The 18,902-nt window shown below is 49.5% G+C and overlaps 1 protein-coding gene across 9 annotated transcripts in view; it reads left to right on the forward strand.

Moving 5' to 3' along the window:
* zfr (zinc finger RNA binding protein) overlaps positions 1-18,902 on the forward strand; it is a 48,598-nt gene that overhangs the window by 21,798 nt on the left and 7,898 nt on the right. For 6 of the 9 annotated variants that reach the window (XM_046348220.1, XM_046348226.1, XM_046348221.1 and 3 more), the window contains 9 exons: positions 476-679; positions 2,570-2,849; positions 8,198-8,364; positions 14,387-14,506; positions 15,575-15,735; positions 16,042-16,216; positions 17,497-17,717; positions 17,880-18,030; positions 18,119-18,281. In XM_046348220.1, the coding sequence (XP_046204176.1) occupies positions 476-679; positions 2,570-2,849; positions 8,198-8,364; positions 14,387-14,506; positions 15,575-15,735; positions 16,042-16,216; positions 17,497-17,717; positions 17,880-18,030; positions 18,119-18,281 (1,642 nt within the window). The remainder of the gene's footprint in view (positions 1-475; positions 680-2,569; positions 2,850-8,197; positions 8,365-14,386; positions 14,507-15,574; positions 15,736-16,041; positions 16,217-17,496; positions 17,718-17,879; positions 18,031-18,118; positions 18,282-18,902) is intronic. The other 3 variants (XM_046348223.1, XM_046348227.1, XM_046348229.1) reach the window with 1 other exon arrangement.

An 18,902-nucleotide genomic window follows, 5' to 3' on the forward strand; every position in this document is an offset into this window, starting at 1 on the left:
AGAACACCTGTAGCCAGGACCCCAGGTGAGAACACCTGTAGCCAGGACCCCAGGTGAGAACACCTGTAGCCAGGACCCCAGGTGAGAACACCTGTAGCCAGGACCCCAGGTGAGAACACCTGTAGCCAGGACCCCAGGTGAGAACACCTGTAGCCAGGACCCCAGGTGAGAACACCTGTAGCCAGGACCCCAGGTGAGAACACCTGTAGCCAGGACCCCAGGTGAGAACACCTGTAGCCAGGACCCCAGGTGAGAACACCTGTAGCCAGGACCCCAGGTGAGCTTAGGGAACACCTCTGTCCCTCACTCAATCCATCAGTTTCATCCAGCTCTCCTCTTTTGTTTTTCTTCTCTCTCCATCTAACCCTTTTCTCATACCTACCTGTCTTTAGGTTAGCACAGAGACTCGTGCTACCTGCCTGTCCTTAGAGCTAAACCTATCGAGAGAACTGATTTCTCCCTCTCATCCACCCAGACCTACAAGGAGCACCTGGAGGGCCAGAAGCACAAGAAGAAGGAGGTGGCCCTGAAAGTCTCCCAGAGCAGCAGCAGCAGCAGTAGTGGAGGTGGAGGCTCAGCCCGGGGGACTCAGAACCAGCTCCGCTGTGAGCTCTGTGACGTCTCCTGCACCGGGGCAGATGCGTACGCTGCACACATCCGAGGAGCCAAGCACCAGAAGGTAAGCTCCTTGGTCAAATGGATTTCTAAAGCATCCGTGGTTGTCAGTGGTTTAGAGTTACCCGGCCTAGCCCCCCCCCCCCGGAGAGGTCCAGGAATACTGAGTGTAATGGATATGGTTCTAGGCTTTACTTAGCCTTTTTTTGTGTTGTTCATATCCGTTTGCATTAGGACAAAACTCTTTATCAAATACATCCATGTCTCGGGGGATTGGGTGGGAAAGGAGGCTGTTTGGTCACTCACTTAGTCTATTATGACATCACTCTGCAGTGCCGTGTTGATTCCATAACATATGCAAATATTGATGCTCATCAAGTGTCATCAATAAGGGATCATAGCTTTCACCCTGGTCAGTCAGTGTCATGGAAAGAGGAGGTGTTCCTAATGTTTTGTACACCACTGAGTGAGTGGAGGAAAAACAATGTAAATTTGATGAACCGACTTGCCACGTTGAAAGTCACTGCGCTCTTAAGTACGGGCCATTCTGCCAATGTTTGTCTATGGAGATTGCATGGCTGTGTGTTCCTTGTACACGCGTCAGCAACGGGTGTGACTGAAATGGCCGAATCTACTAAGTGTGTGTTTGGACACACCTACTCATTCAAGGGTTTTTCTTTATTTTTTACTATTTTCTACATTGTAGAATAATAGTGAAGACATCAACACTATGAAATAACACATGAAATCATGTAGTAACCAAAAAAAGTGTTAAACAAATCAAAATAAATATATTTTAGATTCTTCAAACTAGCCACCCTTTGCCTTGATGACAGCTTTGTAAACTCTTGACTCTCTCAAGAAGCTTCATGAGGAATGTTTTTCCAACAGTCTTGAAGGAGTTCACACAGGGTAGCCTAGTGGTTAGAGCGTTGGACTAGTAACCGAAAGGTTGCAAGTTCGAATCACCGAGCTGACAAGGTACAAATCTGTCGTTCTGCCCCTGAACAGGCAGTTAACCCACTGTTCCTAGGCCTGTTAACCCACTGTTCCTAGGCCAGTTAACCCACTGTTCCTAGGCCAGTTAACCCACTGTTCCTAGACCAGTTAACCCACTGTTCCTAGACCAGTTAACCCACTGTTCCTAGGCTTTCATTGAAAATAAGAATTTGTTCTTCACTGACTTGCCTAGTTAAATTAAAGGTAAAATTAAAAAAATATGCTGCGCACTTGTTGGCTGCTTTTCCTTCAATCTGCGATCCAGCTCAACCTAAACAGTCTCAATTGGGTTGAGGTCGGGTAATTGCAGAGGCCAGGTCATCTGATGCAGTACGTCACTCTCCTTCTTGGTCTAATAGCCCTTACACAGCCTGGAGGTGTGTTGGGTCATTGTCCTGTTGAAAAACAAATGATAGTCCCACAAAGTAAATGTGGACTGTTCATCCAATATCTTCAATATGTACCTTGGAATTGCGCGCAGTTGCGTCTGTATTAACTTGTAGCCTGTGAGAGACCCGATCACGTGATGGAGAGACGGTTCGGATTGCGCAGCACACTCCCGGAGAAGGGTACAACACAGCACTCCGGTCCGTAAAGGGGATGCCGCCGTGAAATTTGAGGCATTATCAAGTGCTTGTCAAATTGTGAATGAGAGACTGATGAAGTGTGTACAGCCTGTGCAAAAAAAACAAAACAAAGCAGAGCTCCTGCCTTTCAAGCAACTTTTCTTTTCAAATCTTCATTAGTCGCATCATGCAGCCTTACAATGTATTAAAAATCAGCATTAATAAATGAATACTAAATGTATAATAAATATAAATGAAGCATAGGAGTACCTGTTTCTTTGTTGACCTATCAACACTGAGTAGCCGCAACACTCCCTCAAATGTTGCGTTTTATATTTTTGTTCAGTGTGTTCATAACATTGTATTTTGTCTCTGTTTTGTCCTGTCAGGTGGTGAAGCTCCATACCAAGCTGGGGAAGCCCATCCCTTCCACAGAACCAAGTGTAGTGACCCAAACCTCCACGACCTCTTCCTCCAAGACTCCTGTCTCCTCCTCTACCACCCCTACAGGCTCCACCTCCAACTCCTCCTACCTGAAGCCGGTTAACATCGCGAGCCAGGGTGGTGCGGGGGCTGGACTGGGGAAGGGTCTAGTGGGGACCAACCTATCAGCAGCCAATGCCACCACAGCTGTCAAGAAGGTCAACACCCCCAAGATCAACTTTGTCGGTAAGGCTGTTCCAGTATATCCCTCCTAAATAAAGATCCAATCATTCACTGAAACTTGAATTTAGCTTTTTCAATTCGGAGAATGTATTTAAATGGAGTTTGCGTGTGGAACTGGTCCATGATTAAATTCTAGAGGCCGAGACTGCTCTAGGCTAGTGGTTGAGCTGTGTTGGCAGTACATGCCAATGGGGAGCTGAATCGCTGCCAGTCTCTGAGATTAAAGTCAGGCTGAGGCCAGCTTTCTCTGCCCATCTAGCTCGCTTAGGGATGTGAGCTGCGGGCGGCGTGAGCTTTGGGCGGCGTGATTTTTTGAAACCTGAGTTTTTTACTTTAAGTAACTTAGCCAAAATCCATCCATAGAAACATGGAGGCAATTATTTTATAGACTTCCTTAAGCCGTTAACAAGCATTTTTCTCCTGTCCTGGTTTTCATTAGCGGTCAACCGATTATGATTTTTCCATACCGACTATTGTGGCTCCAAAAAAAAGTTGATACTAATGATTTGACCGAATTTTGTATTTGGATAAATATTTGTAATAATGACAATACACAATGAGCACCATTTTATTTTAACTTAATACATACATGAAAATCAATTTAGTCTCATAAGTAATGAAACCTGTTTTTAAATAATGCAAAAACAGTTGGAGAAGAAAGTAAAAGTGCAATATGTGCCATGTAAGAAAGCTAACGTTTCAGTTCCTTGCTCAGAACATGAGATCATGAAAGCTGGTGGTTCGTTTTAACATGTCTTCAATATTCCCAGGTAAGAAGTTGTATGTTGTAGTTATTATAGGACTATTTCTCTCTCTACCATTTGTATTCCATAAACCTTTTGACTATTGGATGGTCTTATAGGCACTATAGTATTGCCAGTCTAATCTCAGAAGTTGATAGGCTTGTAGTCATGAACAGCGCTGTGCTTGCGAAGAGCTGCTGGCAAATGCAGGAAAGTGCTGTTTGAATGAATGCTTACGAGCCTGCTGGTGCCTACCAACGCTCAGCCAGACTGCTCTATCAAATCATAGACTTAATTATAACATAATAACACACAGAAATACGAGCCTTAGGTCATTAATATGGTCAAACCGGAAACTATAATTTCGAAAACAAAACGTTTATTCTTTCAGTGAAATACGGCGAGGTCCTTAATTTATCGAACGGGTGGCATCCATAAGTCTAAATATTCCTATTACATTGCACAACCGTCAACGTTATGTCATAATTATGTACATTTCTGGCAAATTTAATTACGCTCTTTTAGGAAGAAATGGTCTTCACACAGTTCGCAACGAGCCAGGCGACCCAAACTGCTGCATATACCCACACAGATACTCACACAGAACGCAAGAGAAGTGACAAGTTAATATTAATATTTCCTTAGCTAACATTAATTTATTTTAACAATATGTTTAAAAAAGATATACTTGTGTGTTGATTTTAAGAAAGGCGTTGATGTTCACGGTTGGTGCAACCACGGTGCTTTTTCACGAATGCACTTGTTACATCATCACCCGTTTGGTGAAGTAGGCTGTGATTGGATGATAAATTAACAGGCACCGCGGAGTGGCTGGCGGTCGGCAGTCTCCTCGCGGAGTGGCGGGCGGTCGGCAGTCTCCTCGCGGAGTGGCGGGCGGTCGGCAGTCTCCTCGCGGAGTGGCGGGCGGTCGGCAGTCTCCTCGCGGAGTGGCGGGCGGTCGGCAGTCTCCTCGCGGAGTGGCGGGCGGTCGGCAGTCTCCTCGCGGAGTGGCGGGCGGTCGGCAGTCTCCTCGCGGAGTGGCGGGGGCGGTCGGCGGAGTGGCGGGCGGTCTCCTCGCGGAGTGGCGGGCGGTCGGCAGTCTCCTCGCGGAGTGGCGGGCGGTCGGCAGTCTCCTCGCGGAGTGGCGGGCGGTCGGCAGTCTCCTCGCGGAGTGGCGGGCGGTCGGCAGTCTCCTCGCGGAGTGGCGGGCGGTCGGCAGTCTCCTCGCGGAGTGGCGGGCGGTCGGCAGTCTCCTCGCGGAGTGGCGGGCGGTCGGCAGTCTCCTCGCGGAGTGGCGGGCGGTCGGCAGTCTCCTCGCGGAGTGGCGGGCGGTCGGCAGTCTCCTCGCGGAGTGGCGGGCGGTCGGCAGTCTCCTCGCGGAGTGGCGGGCGGTCGGCAGTCTCCTCGCGGAGTGGCGGGCGGTCGGCAGTCTCCTCGCGGAGTGGCGGGCGGTCGGCAGTCTCCTCGCGGAGTGGCGGGCGGTCGGCAGTCTCCTCGCGGAGTGGCGGGCGGTCGGCAGTCTCCTCGCGGAGTGGCGGGCGGTCGGCAGTCTCGCGGAGTGGCGGGCGGTCGGCAGTCTCCTCGCGGAGTGGCGGGCGGTCGGCAGTCTCCTCGCGGAGTGGCGGGCGGTCGGCAGTCTCCTCGCGGAGTGGCGGGCGGTCTCCTCGCGGAGTGGCGGGCGGTCGGCAGTCTCCTCGCGGAGTGGCGGGCGGTCGGCAGTCTCCTCGCGGAGTGGCGGGCGGTCGGCAGTCTCCTCGCGGAGTGGCGGGCGGTCGGCAGTCTCCTCGCGGAGTGGCGGGCGGTCGGCAGTCTCCTCGCGGAGTGGCGGGCGGTCGGCAGTCTCCTCGCGGAGTGGCGGGCGGTCGGCAGTCTCCTCGCGGAGTGGCGGGCGGTCGGCAGTCTCCTCGCGGAGTGGCGGGCGGTCGGCAGTCTCCTCGCGGAGTGGCGGGCGGTCGGCAGTCTCCTCGCGGAGTGGCGGGCGGCGGGTGGCGGGCGGTCGGCAGTCTCCTCGCGGAGTGGCGGGCGGTCGGCAGTCTCCTCGCGGAGTGGCGGGCGGTCGGCAGTCTCCTCGCGGAGTGGCGGGCGGTCGGCAGTCTCCTCGCGGAGTGGCGGGCGGTCGGCAGTCTCCTCGCGGAGTGGCGGGCGGTCGGCAGTCTCCTCGCGGAGTGGCGGGCGGTCGGCAGTCTCTCCTGGCGGGCGCGGAGTGGCGGGCGGTCGGCAGTCTCCTCGCGGAGTGGCGGGCGGTCGGCAGTCTCCTCGCGGAGTGGCGGGCGGTCGGCAGTCTCCTCGCGGAGTGGCGGGCGGTCGGCAGTCTCCTCGCGGAGTGGCGGGCGTCTCCTCGCGGAGTGGCGGGCGGTCGGCAGTCTCCTCGCGGAGTGGCGGGCGGTCGGCAGTCTCCTCGCGGAGTGGCGGGCGGTCGGCAGTCTCCTCGCGGAGTGGCGGGCGGTCGGCAGTCTCCTCGCGGAGTGGCGGGCGGTCGGCGCGAGTGGCGTCTCCTCGCGGAGTGGCGGGCGGTCGGCAGTCTCCTCGCGGAGTGGCGGGCGGTCGGCAGTCTCCTCGCGGAGTGGCGGGCGGCGGCAGTCTCCTCGCGGAGTGGCGGGCGGTCGGCAGTCTCCTCGCGGAGTGGCGGGCGGTCGGCAGTCTCCTCGCGGAGTGGCGGGCGGTCGGCGGTCTCCTCGCGGAGTGGCGGGCGGTCGGCGGTCTCCTCGCGGAGTGGCGGGCGGTCTCCTCGCGGAGTGGCGGGCGGTCTCCTCGCGGAGTGGCGGGCGGTCTCCTCGCGGAGTGGCGGGCGGTCTCCTCGCGGAGTGGCGGGCGGTTAACCCACTGTTCCTAGGCCGTCATTGAAAATAAGAATTTGTTTTTAACTGACTTGCCTAGTTAAAGGTAAAATTTAAAAATTAATTAAATCTCTGTCATTGTGTTGTATAACAAAACTACACATTTTAGAGTGGCTGTTTATTGTCCCCAGCACAAGGTGCACCTGTGTAATGATCATGCTGTTTAACCAGCTTCTTGATTATACCACACCTGTCAGGTGGATGGATTATCTTGGCAAAGGAAAAATGCTCACGAACGGGGATGTGCACAACATTTGAGAGAAATAAGCTTTTTGTGTGTGGATCATTTCTGGGATATTTTAGCTCATAAAACACTTTACATGTTGCGTTTTAATATTTTTGTTCAGTGTTGATTCAAATTTGAGTCATTTAGCAGACACTGTTATCCAGAGCCACTTGCAGGAGCAATTAGAGTTAAGTGCACAATGACCGATTTTTTTTTTAGTTTGTTTGTTTGTTTTTTTTTGTTTTTTTTTCCCAGCTTGTCTGCTCAAGGATCCGAACCAGAGACCCTTTGGTTGCTGGTCCCGAACCAGAGACCCTTTGGTTGCTGGTCCCGAACCAGAGACCCTTTGGTTGCTGGTCCCGAACCAGAGACCCTTTGGTTGCTGGTGGTTGCTGGTCCCGAACCAGAGACCCTTTGGTTGCTGGTCCCAGAACCAGAGACCCTTTGGTTGCTGGTCCCGAACCAGAGACCCTTTGGTTGCTGGTCCCGAACCAGAGACCCTTTGGTTGCTGGTCCCGAACCAGAGACCCTTTGGTTGCTGGTCCCGAACCAGAGACCCTTTGGTTGCTGGTCCCGAACCAGAGACCTTTGGTTGCTGGTTGGTTGCTGGTCCCGAACCAGAGACCCTTTGGTTGCTGGTCCCGAACCAGAGACCCTTTGGTTGCTGGTCCCGAACCAGAGACCCTTTGGTTGCTGGTCCCGAACCAGAGACCCTTTGGTTGCTGGTCCCGAACCAGAGACCCTTTGGTTGCTGGTCCCGAACCAGAGACCCTTTGGTTGCTGGTCCCGAACCAGAGACCCTTTGGTTGCTGGTCCCGAAACCAGAGACCCTTTGGTTGCTGGTCCCGAACCAGAGACCCTTTGGTTGCTGGTCCCGAACCAGAGACCCTTGGGTTGCTGGTCCCGAACCAGAGACCCTTGGGTTGCTGGTCCCGAACCAGAGACCCTTTGGTTGCTGGTCCCGAACCAGAGACCCTTTGGTTGCTGGTCCCGAACCAGAGACCCTTGGGTTGCTGGTCCCGAACCAGAGACCCTTGGGTTGCTGGTCCCGAACCAGAGACCCTTGGGTTGCTGGTCCCGAACCAGAGACCCTTGGGTTGCTGGTCCCGAACCAGAGACCTTGGGTTGCTGGTCCCGAACCAGAGACCCTTGGGTTGCTGGTCCCGAACCAGAGACCCTTGGGTTGCTGGTCCCGAACCAGAGACCCTTGGGTTGCTGGTCCCGAACCAGAGACCCTTGGGTTGCTGGTCCCGAACCAGAGACCCTTGGGTTGCTGGTCCCGAACCAGAGACCCTTGGGTTGCTGGTCCCGAACCAGAGACCCTTGGGTTGCTGGTCCCGAACCAGAGACCCTTGGGTTGCTGGTCCCGAACCAGAGACCCTTTGGGTTGCTGGTCCAATGATCTTAACCGCTATGCTACCTGCCGCCCCTTAGACGTTCGTCTTTGGCTGGCGAGACTCTTTTGACCCTGTAAAGCTGCAAGTCATCAGAACCACTATTATTATTATATTATTAACCAATCCTCATCAATTCTTCTGTCTCCAGGGGGAAACAAGCTCCAGACTACCGGGAAGGTGGAGACATCCAAGCCTCCTCCGCCCTCATTGGTCCCCCAACCTCAGGAGACAAAGAACGAGTCCTCTGATTCGCTGTCTACCCTGGCCGCCTTGCAGAATGACGTGCAGCCCGTTGGACACGACTATGTGGAAGAGGTACGGGTCAGATCACATAGAACCAAAATCCTGAGTGAATGTCTTGCCACAGGTGTAGAAGAATATATGATATATTTCTTGTAATTCGGAAGGACTGAGGGGTAACGAAGACCGATCAGTTCAGAATATATTTCACCTTTATTTAACCAGGTAGGCTAGTTGAGAACACCTTTATTTAACCAGGGAGGCTAGTTGAGAACACCTGTATTTAACCAGGGAGGCTAGTTGGGAACACCTTTATTTAACCAGGGAGGCTAGTTGAGAACACCTGTATTTAACCAGGGAGGCTAGTTGGGAACACCTGTATTTAACCAGGGAGGCTAGTTGGGAACACCTGTATTTAACCAGGGAGGCTAGTTGAGAACACCTGTATTTAACCAGGGAGGCTAGTTGAGAACACCTGTATTTAACCAGGGAGGCTAGTTGAGAACACCTGTATTTAACCAGGGAGGCTAGTTGAGAACACCTGTATTTAACCAGGGAGGCTAGTTGAGAACACCTGTATTTAACCAGGGAGGCTAGTTGAGAACACCTGTATTTAACCAGGGAGGCTAGTTGAGAACACCTGTATTTAACCAGGGAGGCTAGTTGAGAACAAGTTCTCATGCGACCTGGCCAAGATAACTCAAAGCAGTGTGACACAGACAACAGTTACACATGGAGTAAACAATAAACAAGCCAATAACACAAACAAGTCAATGACACAGTAGAAAAAAATAAAGTCTATATACAGTACCCCAAATCTAATTGACCTTTAGCCATGTCTTCATGCATTTTGTGAAAGTGTATGTGTGTGATGGCAGTGTATTCCAGAAATGGGAAGCTCTCACAGAGAATGCAGATTTACTAAAGGTGCTTTTCCTTAGGGGAACTATACAGTCACCTCTCATGGCAGACCTTGTGGATCTGCTGCCATATGTTTGGGTTTTCTGTTTAACAAAAATATTGAGTGGAGGGGGAGCCAGGCCATTAAGGATCTTGAATACAAGACATGCGTCGGTGTATTGCACAAGATTTTCCCAACTCAGGAGCTCATGCTTTCTGAGGATGTAACAGTGATGATGGCTATTGGGCTTCCTATCAAGCACTTTGAGAGCCTGTTTGTAGACAGACTGAATAGGTCTTAATGTTGTACAGCAAGCTTGGGCCCAACTAGTCAAGCAGTATGTTAAGTGGGGGAGTATCATAGAGTTGAAGTACAGTTTTGCTACCTCTGTAGTCAAACAATTTCGTGTAAATCGGAAATTAGCTAGGTTGAATTTGGTTATTTGAATTACCTTTTTCACATGCTTTTTAAAAGAGAGGTTGGAATCAAGTATGATGCCAAGGTACTTAAAATCGGATACCACCTGGAGCTTCTCCCCTGACACATAGACATCTGGCTCAGTAGCATCTGTTGCCCTCTTTGTGAAGAACATGCAAACAGTTTTTTTCACATTGAGATGCTAACACGAGTCACTGAGCCACTTTGTGATGAGGGGTGGTCGTTTGACCGCGGACCCATAGCGTATACAGGCAATGAGGCAGTGATCACTGAGATCCTGATTGAAAACAGCAAAGGTGTATTTGGAGGGTCAGTTGGTCAGGATAATGTCTATGTGGGTGCCCATGTTTACGGATTTAGGGTTGTACCTGGTGGGTTCATTGATGATTTTGTGTGAGATTGAGGGCATCTAGTTTAGATTGTAGGACTGCTGGGGTGTTAAGCATATCCCAGTTTAGGTCACCTAACAGAACTAACTCTGAAGCTAGATGGGGGGGGGGGAAATCAATTCCCAAATGGTGTCCATGGCACAGCTGGGAGCTGAGGGGGGTCGATAGCGGGCGGCAACACTGAGAGACTTACTTCTGGAGAGTTTAATTTTTTTAATTCGAAGTTCAAACTGTTTGGGTATGGACCTGGAAAGTATGACATTACTTTGCAGGCTCTCTCTGCAGTAGATTGCAACTCCTCCCCCTTTGGCAGTTTCTATCTTGACAGAAAATGTTGTAGCTGGGTATGGAAATGTCAGAATTGTTGGTGGCCTTCCTAAGCCAGGATTCAGACACGGCAAGGACATCAGGGTTGGCTGAGTGTGCTAAAGCAGTGAGTAAGACACATTTTGGGAGGAGGCTTCTGATGTTGACATGCATGAAACCAAGGCTTTTTCGATCACATTAGTCAACAAATGAGGGTGCCTGGGGACATGCAGGGCCTGGGTTTACCTCCACATCACCCACGGAACAGAGGAGGAGTAGGACGAGGGTACGGCTAAAGGCTATCAAAACTGGTCGCCTAGAGCGTTGGGGACAGAGAATAAAAGGAGCAGATTTCTGGGCATGGTGGAATAGATTCAGGGCATAATGCTGAGGTAAGCCCAGGCACTGAGTGATGATAAGAGGTTGTATCTCTGGATAAGCTGGTTATAATGGGTGAGGTCACCGCATGTATGGGAGGTGGGACAAAGGAGGTATCTGATGTATAATGAGTGGGACTAGGGGCTCCGCAGTAAACTAAAACAATAATAACTAACCTAAACAACAGTATACATTTACATTTAAGTCATTTAGCAGACGCTCTTATCCAGAGCGACTTACAAATTGGTGCATTCACCTTATGACATCCAGTGGAACAGCCACTTTACAATAGTGCATCTAAATCTTTTAAGGGGGGGGTGAGAAGGATTACTTTATCCTATCCTAGGTATTCCTTAAAGAGGTGGGGTTTCGGGTGTCTCCGGAAGGTGGTGATTGACTCCGCTGTCCTGGCGTCGTGAGGGAGTTTGTTCCACCATTGGGGGGCCAGAGCAGCGAACAGTTTTGACTGGGCTGAGCGGGAACTGTACTTCCTCAGTGGTAGGGAGGTGAGCAGGCCAGAGGTGGATGAACGCAGTGCCCTTGTTTGGGTGTAGGGCCTGATCAGAGCCTGGAGGTACTGAGGTGCCGTTCCCCTCACAGCTCCGTAGGCAAGCACCATGGTCTTGTAGCGGATGCGAGCTTCAACTGGAAGCCAGTGGAGAGAGCGGAGGAGCGGGGTGACGTGAGAGAACTTGGGAAGGTTGAACACCAGACGGGCTGCGGTGTTCTGGATGAGTTGTAGGGGTTTAATGGCACAGGCAGGGAGCCCAGCCAACAGCGAGTTGCAGTAATCCAGACTGGAGATGACAAGTGCCTGGATTAGGACCTGCGCCGCTTCCTGTGTGAGGCAGGGTCGTACTCTGCGGATGTTGTAGAGCATGAACCTACAGGAACGGGCCACCGCCTTGATGTTAGTTGAGAACGACAGGGTGTTGTCTAGGATCACGCCAAGGTTCTTAGCGCTCTGGGAGGAGGACACAATGGAGTTGTCAACCGTGATGGCGAGATCATGGAACGGGCAGTCCTTCCCCGGGAGGAAGAGCAGCTCCGTCTTGCCGAGGTTCAGCTTGAGGTGGTGATCCGTCATCCACACTGATATGTCTGCCAGACATGCAGAGATGCGATTCGCCACCTGGTCATCAGAAGGGGGAAAGGAGAAGATTAATTGTGTGTCTGCATAGCAATGATAGGAGAGACCATGTGAGGTTATGACAGAGCCAAGTGACTTGGTGTATAGCGAGAATAGGAGAGGGCCTAGAACAGATCCCTGGGGGACACCAGTGGTGAGAGCGCGTGGTGAGGAGACAGATTCTCGCCACGCCACCTGGTAGGAGCGACCTGTCAGGTAGGACGCAATCCAAGCGTGGGCCGCGCCGGAGATGCCCAACTCGGAGAGGGTGGAGAGGAAGATCTGATGGTTCACAGTATCGAAGGCAGCCGATAGGTCTAGAAGGATGAGAGGAGAGAGAGTTAGCTTTAGCGGTGCGGAGCGCCTCCGTGATACAGTGAAGAGCAGTCTCAGTTGAATGACTAGTCTTGAAACCTGACTGATTTGGATCAAGAAGGTCATTCTGAGAGATAGCGGGAGAGCTGGCCAAGGACGGCACGTTCAAGAGTTTGGAGAGAAAAGGAAGAAGGGATACTGGTCTGTAGTTGTTGACATCGGAGGGATCGAGTGTAGGTTTTTTCAGAAGGGGTGCAACTCTCGCTCTCTTGTATACAAGGCATATTGACATTTGAGAGCGGCATAACGCGAGGCATAAAGTAATCACAGGTGTTGATTTGGAAAGCTAGCTAAGACAACAGCAGCTAATCAGCTAAGACAACAACTGGTGAGACAACAACAGGTAAAATGGCGATGAATGGGCAGAGAGGGTCGGTTAACTACACACAGGGCCTGAGTTCGGCGGCTGGGGCCGGCAGATAAACAAAAATATGTAAACATAATGGAGTACCGTGATAAATGAACAGTCCAGCAGGCTTCAGCTATGTAGCCAAGTGATCATGGGGTCCAGGGGGCAGCAATAGATGACAGGGAAGCCGCGGACTAAAAGAGCCCGAAAAAGTCGCCTCCACAGCCGTACATTCAATGGCAACGGGGACATCAAACTCTTTAAATGACCGATGACTCCTTGGCCCAACGATGAACCTCTCTGGTTCAAGTGGGACACTAGCGTCCCACCTCGACAACAGCCAGTGAGATTCAAAACAGAAATCCCATAATGAAAATTCCTCAAACATACAAGTATTATACGCCATTTTAAAGAAACGTGTTGTTAATCCACAGAGTCTGATTTCAAAAAGGCTTTACTGCAAAAGCACACCATGCGATTATGTTAGGTAGTCACAGAACTCCATACAGCCATTTTTCCAACCAAAGAGTGGAGTCACAAAAAGCAGAAATGGAGAAAATGAATCGCTAACCTTTGATCTTCATTAGATGACACTCATAGGACACCATGTTACACAATACATATATGTTTTGTTCAATTATGTTCATATTTATATCCAAAAAACTGTTTACATTGGTGTGTTATTGTCAGAAATGCATGGTCTCAAACAAACATCCTGTGAAAGTGCAGATCAATTAGATCCACATCACATTGGTATGTTTAAGCCACATCAAATTACAGAAATGCTCATAATAAACATTGATAATCAATACAAGTGTTAAACATACAGAATACAGAAACTTCTCCTTAATGCAACCGCTGTGTCGGATTTCAAAAATGCTTTACGGCGAAAGCACACTTTGCGATTTTATGTTAGGTCAGTTCCTAGCCACAGAAGCCCTTACAGCCATTTTCCAAACAAGTAGAGGTGTCAGAAATAGCATAAAGTATCACCTACCTTTTGATCTTCATCTGTTGGCACTCCCAGGCCTCCATGTTAGACAACAAATGTTTGTTTTGTTCGATAATGTCCCTCTTTATGACCAAGAACCTCCTTTTTTGTTTCTGTTTTGTCCAGTATGAATGCAGAAGGCGCGTGCGTAATTCCAGACAAAGTTTTTAGAAAGTACAATATAAGTTAGTAGAAACATGCCAAAAAGATGTTTAAAATCAATCCTCCGGTTGTTTTTGTCATAAATAATCAAAAATATTTCAACCGGACAAAAGCTTTTTCAATAAGAAAGGAGAAACAAGAAATGCTCGTTCCTGATCAGGTGCATGGCTGATGAATGGAAATGTCCACTGGCCACTGATTGAAAGTGCTGTATCTCCCTCATTTTTCAGAGTAAAAGCCTGAAACAATGCCTAAAGACTGGTCACATGTTGAGGAAGCCCATAGAGCTTGTGAACTGGGTCCTATGTCTTTGTATGGTGGATAGGCTTTCAATGGAAAAACAGCCTTTCAAAATAATAGTACTTTCTCGTTGGATTATCCTCGGGTTTTCACCTGCCTTATCAGTTCTATTATACTCAGACATTATTTTAACAGTTTTGGTGTCTTCTATCCTAATCTACAAATGATATGCATATCCTATTTTATGGGCCTGAGTAGCAGGCAGTTTAATTTGGGCACGCTTTTCATCCAAAATTCCGAATGCTGCCCCCTAACTTAGTGACGTTAACCGTTCCATATTAGCAATGGTATTTGAAACATTGCTTAGTTCTATTGTCAAATACCATCTTTTGTGTAGAAAAATACATTAATAATAAAACATTGGTTTTCTTCTCTGTAGGTGCGTAACGACGAAGGCAAGGTGATCCGGTTCCACTGTAAGCTGTGTGAATGTAGCTTCAACGATCCCAACGCCAAAGAGATGCATCTGAAGGGCAGGAGACACCGCCTGCAGTATAAGGTTAGTGGAGTCACTGAAGGGCAGGAGACACCGCCTGCGGTATAAGGTTAGTGGAGTCACTGAAGGGCAGGAGACACCGCCTGCGGTATAAGGTTAGTGGAGTCACTGAAGGGCAGGAGACACCGCCTGCAGTATAAAGTTAGGAGACACCACCTGCAGTATCTATTTTTTTATTTTTTTTTCACCTTTATTTAACCAGGTTGGCAAGTTGAGAACAAGTTCTCATTTACAATTGCGACCTGGCCATGATAAAGCATAGCAGTGTGAACAGACAACAGTTACACATGGAGTAAACAATAAACAAGTCAATAACACAGTATAAAGAGTCTATATACATTGTGTGCAAAAGGCATGAGGAGGTAGGTTAATAATTACAATTTAGCAGATTAACACTGGAGTGATAAATGATCATGTGCAAGTAGAGATACTGGTGTGCAAAAGAGCAGTATAAAGTTAGTGGAGTCACTGAAGGGCAGGAGACACCGCCTGCGGTATAAAGTTAGTGGAGTCACTGAAGGGCAGGAGACACCGCCTGCGGTATAAAGTTAGTGGAGTCACTGAAGGGCAGGAGACACCGCCTGCAGTATAAAGTTAGGAGATACCACCTGCGGTATAAAGTTAGTGGGGGCACTGAAGGGCAGGAGACACCGCCTGCGGTATAAAGTTAGTGGGGGCACTGAAGGACAGGAGACACCGCCTGCAGTATAAAGTTAGTGGAGTCACTGAAGGGCAGGAGACACCGCCTGCGGTATAAAGTTAGTGGAGTCACTGAAGGGCAGGAGACACCGCCTGCAGTATAAAGTTAGTGGAGTCACTGAAGGGCAGGAGACACCGCCTGCAGTATAAAGTTAGTGGAGTCACTTTTTTTAACCAGTTGATCACTGTCATGAAACTAATTCCATAGGAAAACATAGATGTGTCCTAGCACTATACAGCTGACTCAAATAACCAACTCCTCACCCAAAACGTGCATCCGGGGGGAGCAGGAATGAGGAAACCCTGGTCTCAGACCTGCGATTATGGACACACGCACACAATAACGTGTTCCCCCTGCTTTGTTCCTTGTAGAAAAAGGTGAACCCGGAGCTACAGGTGGAGGTGAAGCCCTCTATCAGAGCCAGGAAGATCCAGGAAGAGAAGATGAGGAAACAGATGCAGAAGGAGGAGTACTGGAGGAGGAGAGAGGAAGAGGAGAGATGGAGGATGGAGATGAGGTACGGCGAGATAGGGTGGGTCACACACACAGTATACTAATATCCACCAACTCTGTCTCTCTAGCTAATGCCAATTGAGTGAGTAATTCCCAAAAACGAATGTGTATCTCTGCCTGCGTGTGTGTGACTCTCTCTCTCTCTCTCTCTCTCTCTCTCTCGCTCTCTCTCTCTCTGTCTCTGTGTGTGTCTCTCTCTCTGCCTGCGTGTGTCTCTCTCTCTCTCTGCCTGCCTGTGTGTCTCTCTCTCTCTGTGTCTCTCTCTCTCTCTCTCTGTGTGTGTGTGTGTGTGTGTGTGTGTGTGTGTGTGTGTGTGTGTGTCTAGGCGTTATGAGGAGGAGATGTACTGGCGTCGTATGGAGGAGCAGCATCACTGGGACGAGAGACGTGGGGGCCCCAGGATGCCAGGGGACGGACCATACCTCCAGGGGACCCCTGGCCCACCTGGTCTACTGGGGGTTCGGCCTGGCATGCCCATCCCTCAGCCACAGGGACCTGTGGTAAGACACTGGTTCTCACCACGTACTGACTGGACACGTCCCAGAACCTCTGGCAAAGCAGCCGCTCTACACAAATTAACCCATTTTTAATCGGTTACCATATATTTCCACTCAAATCAACGGTTTTGTAAAATCGTGTTTGTTTTAGTGGTGGAAACGCAAACTTTTCAAACATGTGTTAGTAATTCTGGCTCAAAGGAACACTTCTTTCTGTCTCACCTCGCCAGGCACCTGATGTGTAGATCACAAACATCCTGTAATTAAAACATATTTTGCAGATCAGAGACAATGTAAAACCATGTGGCGCTTTTTCAGTTTTAGAGAAAATCATTAGTGAAATCATCTCACCAGACGAAGTAAAGAGAACACAATGCTTCCACAACGTTACAGAATCGTGCACCAACACCGACACGTGTATCTGCTATCAGTATAAATGCTAGCGGTTTTATCCTTCGCTGGAATTTACACCTTAGTCAGTGTAAACAATTCTTCAACCAGAGCTGAGAGATACGTCAGTTTTGCTCTCTCTCTAGAGGATCTATCTACAGCTGTAGCGACTGTCTTCTGTCTGCTCAGATAGGGTCTTATCACCAATGGGGCCCACCGACGGGTGGCCTTTTGGACGGAGCCACCAACAAACAGCTCTCGGTCAGCATTCAGTAATTGGGGGCGGCACGCTAAATTGTCGTAGCAATTCTACAGGAAGAGGGAGACTGTAGATTCCTCTTACAACAACCTTTTAAGATTTGCAAAAATGAAGGAATTAACCACTGACGAGTGATTCAGTTGAAAGCTTAACAAACACAGTCGGGTCTCTGCTTAAAATGTATTTTTTTTTTATTTATTTTTTTTAAAGCACAAACTCTTGGCAGTTTATCAGATGGAAACGGGCGGAACAGAGTTTTTAAAAGGCGGTTTTGTTTGTGCATATTAAGAAGGTTCGACCGTTTTTTTTGTCAGTTCACACTGCTCCTTCCTGCAAGGTACCACACAGCTGACTTCCTGCAGATAGTAAACCCATGATGTCACAGACCTAAATGGGTCTTAGCCATAAGACTGGGCGTGTAGCTAAGTCCCACAAAGACAAGTTTGTATCAGGTTAGAAAAAACACTAGCATATAACAAGAGCCGATTCTTTAACCAGTAAAACACAGGATTTTCCACGACACTTTAGCTATTGCCTTAGAATCCAGTGACCTATATGGTGAGAACTAATTTCTAACCCCCTTCCTTCCCACTGCTGTGACCATTGAGACCTTTCGTTGTGCTTTACCTCGCAGCCTCCCCGTCGCCCGGACTCATCAGACGACCGTTACGTGATGACGAAGCACGCGACCATCTACCCCTCTGAGGACGAGCTGCAGGCCATCCAGAAGATCGTCTCTATCACAGAGAGAGCCCTCAAACTGGTCTCAGACATCATCATCGACCAGGACAAGACCAAGGAGACTACTGGGGAGGACAAGGATACAAAAGAGGTTCCCAAGACTCCCCAAGACCGGTGAGGACGAGTGGGGGATAGATAGATGGAAGGTTGGGGAAACTCAACCCTGAATGTTTGTCTCCTCAGAGCTCTGAAAGGGGGTGATGAGGATGGGGGTGCTGCTCTTTTTCAGTCGGTTTTCTAACATTTAGATACCTAATGAACTCCTCCCTCCTGTAGAGCTCTGAAGGGGGTGATGAGGGTGGGGGTCCTGGCTAAAGGACTGCTGCTCTGTGGAGACAACAATGTCAACCTGGTCCTGCTTTGCTCAGAGAAACCCACCAAGAACCTGCTAAGCCGCATAGTGGAGCATCTTCCCAAGCAGCTGACGGTACACACACACACACACACCAATAATACCCACCCACACACACCAACGATACCCGCACACTTACCTCTCTCGCTCTTCTCCCCTCCAGGTGGTGACCCCAGAGAAGTACGAGGTGAAGGGTTCCATGGAGAACTGTTCCATCATCCTGACGTCAGAAGCCGACCCCAAAATGACAGTCACAGTCACCCTGACCTCCCCCAGCATCCGAGAGGAGGAGGAGACCCCTACCACACCCCCGCCACGGGACGGAGGTTGGAAAGACATCGCCCACTCTCCTTCCCTTTTCTCTCTCTCTCTCTCTCTCTCAGCCACTTAGCTATGGGTGCATTAGTGTGTTCAGGGTGGGGTTTGCACATTTTGTTCCTGTTTCTCCAATGGTCTTGAAGTTCGCCGCTCACCCAGTACCCGAATGAATGCACCCTGTAAGATCCATTATCGGAGGAGACCTACCCTGGTGGCACATCCAGCTGTATGGCACGAAGTTCAGATTTGACCTGTTGAGCCTTTCTCACAGTCTTGTCGTTTTTTTTTATAGACTCTAGTTATCGTTTTCAACTTCAACCAATGAAGCGCTTGAGCTCTGTCATGACATGAGATGATTGGTCATCATAAAACGGTGCGCTTTCAAAAGGCCTTTGGGATTTCTAGGTCCAATAGTCAGTAATTTTATTTTATTTTTTTAACGTTGGGGATTAGAAGTGCTAAATGGTCAATTCTGTTTTCATTCACAGAATATCAGAAACCGTGTTTAAAGGGAAGTACGCAAAGAACTAAAGTTTTGGGGACCCGTTGAAATTGTCCAAGAGACCTGTTTTTGAAGGCAGAGAAGCCATCTTTTTGACTTGTATTTTTGGATCTTAAAACCAACCTGA

Source organism: Oncorhynchus gorbuscha, linkage group LG04 (genome assembly GCF_021184085.1).
Source record: "Oncorhynchus gorbuscha isolate QuinsamMale2020 ecotype Even-year linkage group LG04, OgorEven_v1.0, whole genome shotgun sequence".
NCBI lineage: Eukaryota > Metazoa > Chordata > Actinopteri > Salmoniformes > Salmonidae > Oncorhynchus > Oncorhynchus gorbuscha.